The sequence below is a fragment of the Haliotis rufescens genome, unplaced genomic scaffold (genome assembly GCF_023055435.1).
Source record: "Haliotis rufescens isolate VD_foot unplaced genomic scaffold, xgHalRufe1.0.p SCAF_2, whole genome shotgun sequence".
NCBI lineage: Eukaryota > Metazoa > Mollusca > Gastropoda > Lepetellida > Haliotidae > Haliotis > Haliotis rufescens.
In genome coordinates, this window is record NW_025963890.1 from 8,889,111 (window position 1) to 8,901,659 (window position 12,549).

Sequence of the window (12,549 nt, forward strand, 5' to 3'; positions counted from 1 at the left end):
CAACTTATGTCTTCTGCAAGTAGATAGATTTTCAACCCTCAAACAATCACGTGATTTTTGTCTTTCACGGCCATAATGATATTGATCATAGGTGTTGTATATGTGAGGTTTCAGTACAATATATTGTATTTGGGTGCGTGACATTTTGATTATGAATATAGTTTAATCTTTCAAACTTCAATGAACTGAAATACCTACTAATAACCTACTCTTTGTAAAAATACTCATTAAGTGTATTACAAAAAACTACTAGATCCCCATTAGTTAGTATTTTTGTATATATTCAATGTAAAGTGATTAAATGTCTACGGATATCTTCACGTTTTTATTATAATGGAACATTTTCACGTTACTTTTTCCAATAACAGAAATTGATGCAACTCTGTACCAACATGTCCTGTAATTACTATGATTAATTTCCATTGTACGTGTTACATGTTTAGCAATGGACACTACAAATACCAGCATATCCCCTACATTGAGAGGTTCCGTTACCATCGATCATGGAGGTGCATTGACTTCTTCCATCATATGTCAACCCTTGGCGACGTGTTTTGCAGTTGCCACTCTTCTGTTGACAATTGAGACAGTTTTGAGAGCAGGCCAACTCACAGGTCTGTCCCTGCCACCAGTCAAGACATCCATCGCAAATTCTGTCATCGCTACAACAGGACCTTAAACAGTTGCATTTCTTCTTCTCACAGCTAGTTCCTGTGAACCCTGCCTTGCACGATGTACACCCCCCAGCTTCAGTGCAGGATAGACAGTTAGGTAGGCAAGGGATATCGCAGAGAGGAGGCTTCCAGCCAGGTACACAGCCGTGGGTACAGCGAGGAGTGTCTCCGTCAATCTCTGTACTGCAATCTCTATCAAGACATTTATCAGTACAGTTTCTGTCACAGGAGGGCCCATAGAAGCCAGGTTTACACCCATGAAGACATATCCCCGTCAGCTGACTGCAGTTGCCGTGGAGACATCCCACTGAACATGTTTTGTCACAATGAGACCCGGAAAGCCCGTCCTTGCATCCAGATGCACATGACCCATCGTAAAAGAAACACTGTGAATCAGTACACTGTTTTCCACAATTGTGTTCACATTTGTCCCCCCACCATGTGGGTTTACAGCCTTCAAGACAATTCCCTGTTGTACGGTCACAGAAGACACTGTCACCATAGCTCTCTCTACACTGAGGTGGACATGTCAGTGAACAGTTTGTAGAGTAATAGCAAGTTTCACACTGAATACACACTCCTGTTGTTTTGTGACATCCACCCGTGTCACAGTGTTGACACATCTTTTCACAGTAACCACCATACCATCCAATATAACATTCCTCACATGTCCCGGACTCAGATACCGACAGGCAATGGTAGTCTATACCGTTAACAATAGCGATACCTAGAAAATGTAAAATAAAAGTTGGATTAGAAATAGCATGAATACACCAATCTACCATACTCCGATATACATGTACATGTACTACACACGAGATTAGTCCTACTACAAAGTCATAACTTGATGTGAAACATCGTGTGCTTTTAAGGATGTCTGCTGCTGTGATTTTGTAATCATAGCACGACTCGAAATGGGTGTGTTCCATCGACATGATCTAAGTCAATATATAGCATATTTGACTTGAAAGTCAAATCGTCACAGATGTAACCTTTCATGTAGGGAAAAAGGGGAATAAAATCCCATAGCACAGATGGTTTGTTATAGATAAACGTTTTATCCATTTGTGCTTAAAATGTTTAATGCAATAACATACTATTATTTACATAGTGTACGCGAAACGGTGAATACGATGAATGACTGAGTACCTTCTATGCCTCTACAGCAAAGTTTGGCGCGGTAGAGCGCAGTACCATTTAGACGTACCACCTGCTTTGTCCCATTTGGGAAATATTAAGATAATAAAAAATACGTATTTGTCTTAGAATAATTTAGATAGTGTTAATACACATCCTTATAATAATATCAATTATCCGATGCAAACAATCTTCATACACATCCTTAAGATAACTTAAAATATCTCATAAAACCCTTCCCCATCTATCGTTAGTATATGAGTTCAGTATACATATTTTCAGGAGAGGTGAATTGTCAAATTATGTGTACCAATGATACAATACGTTCAAACATACTCACTTTGTAGGTACATGCATATGGCTATTGCAAGCAGTTGATGTAATTCCATGTTAACAGTTGTACGCTGTAAGCAAGAAAAATGTATTGGTTCCACATTCAAAAGACACAAAGCATGTAGGTAATTAGAAAAGGTCTTGTACAGAGTATTACTTCGGAAATTGTTTGACATAGTCATTAGTTTGTCAAATGTCACACTCGTAAGTAACTGAGTCAAAACTGATGATTGTTATCATCTTTACGATTATCAAAATTGTGAGTTGTGTTTTGGCCTAGGGATTGTACGTACAAACATGTACGTACAAACAGTTATACAATCGATGAACGGGAAGTATAAACAAGAAGCAAATACACAGAAATGTACTACGCATTCGGTTTTATGTCAGCAAATAGACGGTCAAATGATTATTTCCCGATTAATCTCAGATCGATTTCGTCCACAGAAAGAAGCGGTTGCATAAAATGTAAGTGTTTTGTTGCAGTTGTAGTTGTAATAGTACACAATAATGTTTTTCCAACATATATTTCAGTTCAAGCGAGAAAAAACTGAAACAGAATACATGAACTAGGTGACGGGCATTACAGAACAGCGACACCCACCTAATTTCTACTTTGTTCTGATTAAAGTGAAAAACAACTACTGTATACATCGAACCTTTCAATGTGAATCATATTCGCATATAAAGACGTGTTTCTGTGGTCCCTCACACTTGTTCCAGATCGATAGTTTGCGTTGTCCTCACGTTTTGCCCTTGTCGGTTTGCTGAACACCTATGTCATGCTATTCCTAATAACACTCGGGAACACCTTTGGCCATGTTTATTGCCGAAGTAGCGTTGATATACGATGATATCGTTTGCTTTCATTATAGTCTATGTAATCAATCGGAAACCAAAGTACCCGAAATTTCTGAACTTGACTGTTACTTTTTCGGGAACTTACATAATACAGTACGTTCCAAGGGTGTAATAGCTCAGGTATCCAAAATTCCGATTTCAATAATGACCTGCTTTTACTATCAAACTCCTGTCTCAAACACATACGGGGTCATAAGGGAGCAACCATTTGATTCTCAGGGGGCGGGGAGGGACGGGATTTCCCCGAAAAACATAATCAAGCCCCCGTTTTACTGAACAATATAACATATGTAGTGAATGTTGGAAAATAATAATGTCCCCTTTCTTGCAAATACGCACAAATATAAATCCCTGCACAGTGGTATCTAGCAATAAAATTGCATTTCTTTATTCATTTATTTCATTTAGCGGCAGTGCAAATGTTTTGAATAAGTTATACGGGTTGCAACCCGACCCAATCTCCATTTCTTCTGCAGTTAATCAAGACATGCTTGGAGCGTTCTTTTTTCAGTTGTGACACGTTCCCATCGATGTGCTCAACTTTTATACCTCTTGTGTGCATCCTTCCTGAATTTTTGTCTTAACACGAGTTTTCTACATAAAGTGCGAAATCAAAATCTCCGAAATGCACGGACTTTGAGTCATCCACACATGTTGGCTGCATTTATGCAATCGTTTCCCGATATTTAAAGGGAAATAACAATGAGTTAACTAACAGATTGCCGCTGAAGCCTGTGAAGCGCGATGAAGCGGCTTTGTTTGGAATTTGCAGAAAAGACGAAACAGTGTTAAACCGACTTTATATTTCCCATTGAACAATCGAAAGAATATCTTATGCCCTTGGACGATGCCAGATAAGAAGATATACTGGAGGTTAAGTTTGTAAAAGGACATCCCAGTGTTGACGAAACTTATTATCACAACATTTTCATGGTCAATCTTCGAAACATGTGCATGAATGTCATGCCCGGTGTCTGATTTCGGATATTTCTCCCGTTCTTCGTTTTTGATAGACTTTCTGTGTCTTCCGGAAGAAGAAGTTAAGTTTTAATAGGATGCGCATACCAATAGCCGTAATGATGGATGATGTGGTAAAATATATACGGAAATTAAATTTTGTTCGGTAATACCCGACACAGCTTTATGTGAAATAACTATTGTTTTTAACTGTTTCAGATTGTATATAGAAGGTTTACACTAATTCTCAAAATGCTTCAAGTGACTAAGTATATGACTATAAAACAGTAATTTGGCCATGAAAGGTTATTGTATAGACAAAATAGATTTATATTATTTTATTTCTATTTCAGGTACCTTTTACGGATATGGATCTATATTGCCTTCACAATCATCTTCAATACGGGTATGAATCTTTAAAATCACATTGTGAAAATATATCACGGGTACACTGAACGAAAGCGTATTGCAACAAAGGGAACGAATAGACAAGGTTGTATTTGTTTAACATCGTGAAAATAACCAACACCAATAAAGTTCTATTTATCATTAAGAGGTTTTTTTCAAAACTTTGATGATAGAATAGCCGCTGGTTAGATTCTTTCCATGTTTGTGATTTAAACAATATTTATTTCCGAAAAGGGATATGGCATCGGTGGACAGGTTAAGCCAATTTGAAGACCTCTCCCTCCATGGACATTTCACAATTAATAATCGTCACGATATGACGTAAAGCATAAACTCACTCACTCACTCACTCACTCACAATTAATATGAATAAATTATCAATAAAATAATAAATTTATATAAGTGTACTTACTGTTGCAAATATCATGATGCACAAGTACACAATATACAAGTCTTACACAAATACACACACAAATACACACACAAACACACACACACACACACACACATATATATATATATATATATATATATATATATATATATATATATATATATATATATATATACCAGTACTTAACCAAACCGGCGATTCTATGCATATATGTACATTAACACATATGCGCTTGTAGACATATCTAGCTACCTCTATGTACCAGGAAATCACACATAATAACACTATTAAATTGATGTAATTGTTAAGAAGACACATTTAAATTTTTAATCTTTCAAACTTTACAATAAACAAATGAACACATTGTATAATAGCAAGGTTAGTTGCAGGAGATTTTTAGCATTTCCATACAATACTGAATCCAAGTCATATCATTTTATGTAGTAGTACATATCATGACGAAGATTACAGTAGTTGGGATATGAAAGGAAGTAATGTGTAGGATCCTCGTAATAGTATCCACAAGAGCATGTAACAGATTCAAGAATCTCTGTGATGTCTATGTGCATTTCAATCATTGCATCTGAACCTTAGGCGGAGGTGGATACTTTGACCGGAACGGGCACCACAGTCTATTTTAAAGGCAACAATTATTTAAAGATGTTTAGTTGTGGGGATACTTTTAGTGATATCATATGCATTATTGTGTTACTATATATTATCTGGTTAATCATTCTCATGTTTGTCATACTTTTAAGAAGTTCAATGAGTACCAATACATTGGCCAGTTGACTAAAGGGATTTTACCCATGAATAGTTCATTTTAAAAGGCATGATCAGTATGTATCGCCAAAACTGCTAACTCAATAACAGCGTTAACTTGTACGACAGGAACAGAAAATGCCAATCACATTTTGACTAAGTTCCTTGACAATAAAACAAATGGTTTGGCAACCACACAGGATGGAAGGTTCTGGTCAAACACTATAGCCATCTTTTTGGAACATGTCGTCCAAACCTCCATTTTCTGTACCTATCCATTTATCAAAACCATCTTTCAACATCTCTTTCTTCTGGCGGCGGTCATGTTGGATTCTTCTTTTGATCAAGGAAAATGTATCCACAATTCTATTGGTTTTAAAGGTCGAAGTGAATCGGTTCCAGACTTCTGTATAACCAGTAGATAACATCTAAATCCAACGGAAAGAATTCTTGAGGCCGAGATACTTTATTAGTGAACACGTTTACAGACAAATGTTTTAAATTGTTCATAAAATAACAGCTGATCAATTAAGATCGAAACTATGTATAATTTGGGAATTTTCAGTTATTTAACAACTTTTGGTTTTGGTCAAATGACAGGTTTTAAAGGTCGAAGTGAATCGGTTCCAGACTTCTGTATAACCAGTAGATAACATCTAAATCCAACGGAAAGAATTCTTGAGGCCGAGATACTTTATTAGTGAACACGTTTACAGACAAATGTTTTAAATTGTTCATAAAATAACAGCTGATAAATTAAGATCGAAACTATGTATAATTTGGGAATTTCAGTTATTTAACAACTTTTGGTTTTGGTCAAATGACAGGTCACATGAGTATAGAAACAAGGGGTTTCTGTTCTCATAGCAATAGGAATATGTTTCTCAAAACCGGAAGTGGCATCGTCAGAGTGTTCGTGGTTATGACGTTGCTTATACGTGAACTACAGCCTCTGTAAATTTTGTATTTATATTAGTATGAGTAAACCCATTTTGATGATCTCATTTGTCCCCTTTCAGGCATATATATCGGTGAAAAATGTACGGATCCAATATGTACAACGACTAAGACAGCTACAACGGCTTGTCCAACTGTTAATAACTGTCTCCTTGGAAGTTGTACAGTTAATACTGAAGGAGACATTGGTTGCAAAGATGGCTGCAAAAATGGCTTTTCGGGGAGACTATGCACCATTCCATGCATATCAAACTGTTTAAAATGTAGCAAACGAGATGCAAGCAATTGTATAGAGTGTAAAGAACGCCATGTAGGCGAATATTGTGAGAATGAATGCCCGAATACCTGTCCTGAAGGATGTTACAGGAATGGTGTCTGCAAGAAACAATGCTCGGATAACCAAGTGCCTAGATGTAGACTTTGTAACGTCACTTCAGGGATATGTCAGAAATGTGACATCCATTTAACTGGGGAGAACTGTGAAAATGACTGCACGAACTGTGTTGGAAAGTGTTCAATTTCAGGTTGCGCAGAAGGATTCATAAATGGGTTTCACGGAAACAAATGTGACACTCCTTGTTCGGAAAACTGTTTTCCATTTTGTCAGCCTGACATGAGTGCAACAGGGGAATGTACACCTGTGTGCGATCAAGGCACCGGCAGTTGTGCGAATGGCTGTAAGAATGGATTCAGAGGTCAACAATGTACAGATGGTTGTAGCTCCAGATGCAAAGGTATGAGATGTAATCAAACCACAGGCCATTGCATGGCGTGTATTGAGGGGTACTAAAAGGAAACGTGTCATTTGCGATGCTACAACTGTAAACGTGACCTTTGTGACATGAAAACTGGTTTCTGCTTTGAATGTAAGGACGGGTACTATGGAGTACACTGCAAACAGACCAGCACTAACTGCCAGTCAGGCCTTTGTGAACGCAATGGTGGATACTGTATTGACGTTCTCCAAGTGACAACAGTTGGGATGTATCTTTCAATTCTGGCTACCTCGGACAAGATGTGTGTTTTGACCGCATGATGTAATCCGCCAAAGAACGTACAGAACATACAGATGGGTACATACGCAAAGAAGGATGTACTGTCGACCATGCCTATTTATTACAGAGAATCGGTCGACAAATGAAGAACAAAAATGCGAATAATCCTATAGCTTCACGTCATTCTCAAATGGATTATTAAGCTATGGTAATGTTTCAGGTGCTTCCAAGGTCCCACCGCCCCAGTCAACCATGTACCCACTTGTGATCGGATTTATTGTCTTCGGGGTTTTTGCCGCCATTCTGATCTGCATACTTAGCCATAGGTAAGCATACGACACATATAGTGTGTATTCGGAAAAGCAATAAATGGCATGTTCATGAACGCGTTTCTTTAGATGTATATTGTGTAGAAGTGATACAACAATGTTTCTTTAATTCACAAACGTATGATAGTGGAAGAACTATATTGCCTTCCTTTATGGGCCATTTGTAAGCAGCGCAGTCTAAATGGAGATGTTTTAAGGCTTTACTTGGTTTTGACCACCGTTGTTGGTGTTATATCGTGGGCTTACTTTATAGCACTGGTGTTCTTGTGACATGTCGATCAGTCATGTGAAGTGTCAAGATCATTCTCAAAGGTCATATCATCAAAAAAGTATGTTAACCCCCAACTCAAGAAGGATATCCTATTGGTCAATGGATTTTGGCACATGTCTTATTAGGGCGGAAGCGAGATCGAACATATAATTCAGGGACCTTTTAGGCTGTATGCATGTAGTGGATAGAATAGACGTTTTATCTTCTGATATCAGTAGCTGGTCACGGTAATCTACTATCAATGAGTAGCATATGATATATTTGAGTGTGAAAAAAAAGTAATTGGACATATCACGGACAGCATATTATGTATATAATTTCTGTAGCCATGTGAAGATTTGGGACACATTGATCAGTCATGTCAGGGTCAATGTTTTCCTCATAACTTAACTCATACAAATGTTACTTAAGAAGGATGTTAACTTCACTGTCCCGTGTGTTGTATATTGCTAGTCAACTTACCTCACGGTATTGGATATTATCATAACAGAGTAATACCATCAATAATAAAATTACATATCGAGTTTGGCTCTTCCAAGATCTTTGTAAATAGTTTCAGCAAACAGCAGCAGAAACAGGCGTGTGTTTTTTTACTAGAAGAGTTGATCAAAGTTTTTGTAAAATTTAAATACGAATGACTTCAACTGTACACAGTGCACTGTCCTCTGCGTCAAGTATTTGACGTATGCGACCGGTCATCGTTTGTTTACAAACTCCAAATAAGTTGAGAGTTATATCCTTTTGTTAAGCTTTCAGTATTACACAACATGACACCTAAATGTGTTATTGAATGATATGTGGACAATAGGACGAGGTGTTAAAACACGGCGTTATTCCTTTAAACGTTCTTTTGTTTCGCCTGAAAAGTGAGTGAGTGAGTATGATTGTATGCCGCTTTTAGCAATATTCCAGCAATATCACGGCGGGGGACCCCAAAAATTGGCTTTTAACCACGAGGCTACCCGACCGCCCTCGCCTGAAAAGATGGAAATTTACCACATTTGGGAATAGTTGCATGATAATCGAAGGAAGATAGCCAGAGTTACATTTTCTTACTAAACTCCCTCATTAAATAATCGATAAATGCTATTATTACATTTGAGCATGAATATACATAAACCTCAAATTCATATAAAAAGGTTAATCTGTGTTATCGTTAAATGTTTTGGAAAAAATTAGTTTCAAGTGTGATTTCCTCACAAACAGGAACATGTCTCGGATTTTTAATATCGCCCTTTACACCCGTATGAGTGTGAATTGCGAGTGTGAAACATGATTTCCACTATCTTAAAAACAGATGATACAGATCATGTTGTATGAACGTTCATAACATGTATAGATTCTTACTCTGCTGAGTATAAATATTGTGTTTATATTTAGTTTATAAGACACACATATTTTGTAGATGTGTATAACATCCCGTCTTATTTGAAACTTTATAACAAAGTAAACTAACTTTCCTACTTAAATTAATGCTGGTATATTCCACTTCCCCTAAGCCTCTATTTAAACATTGTTACTGCTAAAGAAACAAACCGAAACGCCCTACATCATCAACATCCATACATCCAATGACAACTGTGACAATCTATCATATGTCATTATTTCCTTTAGAGTATGCAAACTGTCGACAAGAGCGCGAGAAAATCAAGGGCGATCGGCAGACACTGTTCCACTTCAGTACCGTAGGAACAGCTACAATGAAATCTATGAGGAAGAAATGGATCCTTCTGCAGGTCAACGACCACGGACTAAGGCATATTACAGCCCACTTGTAAGACAGGACAGTGATTTAACTGTAAATAACATTTCGTTAAGCAACATTTCTTCATCTGATAATGACTCCCTAATTATACCACCATGGTTTGCACGTTTGGGTCACGATATAACCGCTGAGTCACCATACAACTAGAACAGTATTTATTTTAAATCAACACTTATGGGATTGCCTAAAAGTCCACTTATCTGTCAATTGTAAATGATATTGATAAAGTAATTTCAGAGCGATTTTCCATGACAGTACCATGTCAATTTCTAATTCCTGAAATATATATGCCCAATCACTGTTGTCATTGTGAAAACGTGTTGACATCCAGTCATTTTCCGAACTTGGACACATTATATTACAAACACTACATTACAGACCTTTCTTAAACATTGCATGGTTGATGAATGCATCCGGATTTAAAAAAATACTAATGTGACATTGTTGGTTACTTATCAATAAAACGAAGTGGCACAGACACATGTAAGGGGAGATTAAACATGCTGTCGGCATGTTGAATGCCAGAGTTCACAACGTAATAACGTTAGCCAGTGAACTATTGGTTGCTTTCATGTTCGGCACAACCTCACAGGTCGTCACCGTTCATGCGCCCCACGCTTAAGGACGTCTCGCCATGTTCGAGATATCAATCAGTTGGGCATAGGCAATTGACTGAAGAATGTCAAAGCATCGATGGTCGTAGGCATGCATTTGTGTTCAAGGTAACAGTTACGTTTGTGATACCCAGTTCCAAGATGGGAACATGCCGCATCATCACAATGCTGTGTACAGATATATGATAAAAGTCTAATTTAATACAAACTGGATTGTACCTAAAGTTGAGTAAGGCCTTCTTAATTTTCACTTATGCTTATTTGCTTCAACTAGCCGGCTTATGTGGAAAAACGGATTGAGAAGTTGGTATTTTCAGATAAAAACAATTCATGACAAGTTATCGTCCTGAAGTAATCTACATGTAATGTTATTTATTAAAATTAACATTTATTTTTTGCTATGTTGCAGTACGAGTCAACATCTTACGTTTCGGTATTATGTATTACTATTTCTCCCCAGAGTATAAAAGGTTTCAACTATTTCTATTTAAAGAATAGGATATTTGTTTGGCATTGTTGAATGTTATTTTACAACTGATTATTACTTTTGACATAATTATTACATACAAATTGATTGTAATTACTGTGTAGTCACGATATGTAAATGTCTAGAATCGCTCATATATCAATAAAGCTTCTTCGTCTCCTTTAAACGAGCCTTGCATGTATTAATTTTCATTAACTATTTTTTATATGTCGGAGACTAATCTGTATCTTGTGACATTGGCTTACATAACCTTTGGTCCAGTGAAAAGAAGGTAGTGGCTGGTCTCCAAGGGCTAAATATAAATCTTCATTGAGTAAACATGTACGTCCTAGAAGACAAAGCTGAATGACAAGTTATCTCACCATGAGCTACAGTGACATTGTACAAAACATTACATGTAACTACGACACTGATTGTATTAAAACTTACAAGCACATTTTCTCTTGCTGCATTATGGGCAAGTTACTTAAGTGATATGAGAAGATGTTTATGACTTTTACATTTGACTGTGGGTATACCAATTTTGTCGTTCAGTAATTTCTACTCCTGATGGGTAGCGTTAAATTTGATTACCCCTAAGATTCACGAGCCAATGTTAACAACATAATGTAGCGTTATCGCACATGTCCGTTCATGGGTCAGGAATAAATGGGTTTTTTTGTAGCTGCATACCTACATGTATGTTGTTCAAAAGGCAACTATAAACCAAGTGCGGCTGCATATTATATTATGCAACTTGGAAATATTTTTTTCCATATTGAGGAAAATAGTTTCACCACTGAAATATTAACGCTAGACATTCACCAAAATGTAATATAAAAAGCCAACGCCAACGCCAATTGAGCCGTAATAAAAGGGAGATGACCAATGGTGCTTTTTCTTGCTAAAATCTATCATTAGAAAATCTAACTGATGACTTATAACATTTATTAATGCTTATGTACCAGTACGATTCAACGTTTACTGTATTATTATTATTTCTTCTCAAACCTTCGAAAGATTAAACTATTTCTAAAAACTACTTTGTTTGCTTTGTTGACTGTTCATTTTTGACACAAGTAAAACAGACATAGATGCTGATAGCTGTTTATTGAAGGCGCCTCACCTTACCGGAAGAGAGCTATGCGCATCGTCGCTGCCATGTTATGGATGTATGTTGAAATCGAAGTGCATAGATCTACATATACGCATGTACATCCTTTGTGTTTCCCTTTGTCGGGAATCTTATCTGCACGTGTACACTACTGACGTAATTCATGATAAACAGATCGTTCATAGTCCACTCCTACCTGACACGTGCTTTTATCGGGTGTCTGGTGGGGTCACAATGACCTCTGTATTGGAAAAGCTGAATGATAATTTACCTCGCCTTGCGCTACGATGTACAATCAATTACATGTAACATCGATACTAACAGGTATTAATTAGTACGTGCACATGCCACAAGGGCATATGTTTTCTCTCACTGCATTATTGGCAAGTAACTTAAGTGATATGTGATATGAGAAGAGGTTTATGAATGCTTATGCATTATCCGACTATATGTAAAATATAGAGCATCGAGTATAGCTTTTACAGTTGCTTATGGATATCTCAACTTTGTCC

The 12,549-nt window shown here is 37.0% G+C and overlaps 1 protein-coding gene across 2 annotated transcripts in view; it reads right to left on the bottom strand.

Moving 5' to 3' along the window:
- Positions 1–12,549, bottom strand: part of LOC124136215 (platelet endothelial aggregation receptor 1-like) — a 50,511-nt gene that overhangs the window by 3,581 nt on the left and 34,381 nt on the right. Inside the window, exons 2-3 of one of the 2 annotated variants that reach the window (XM_048399605.1) lie at positions 2,152–2,215; positions 496–1,401 (exon numbers count right to left, since the gene is read on the bottom strand). In XM_048399605.1, coding sequence (XP_048255562.1) covers positions 496–1,401; positions 2,152–2,200 — 955 coding nt within the window. In that variant the 5' untranslated portion in view covers positions 2,201–2,215. Of the gene's footprint in view, positions 1–477; positions 1,402–2,151; positions 2,216–12,549 lie in introns of both variants that reach the window. The other variant, XM_048399604.1, reaches the window with a different exon arrangement.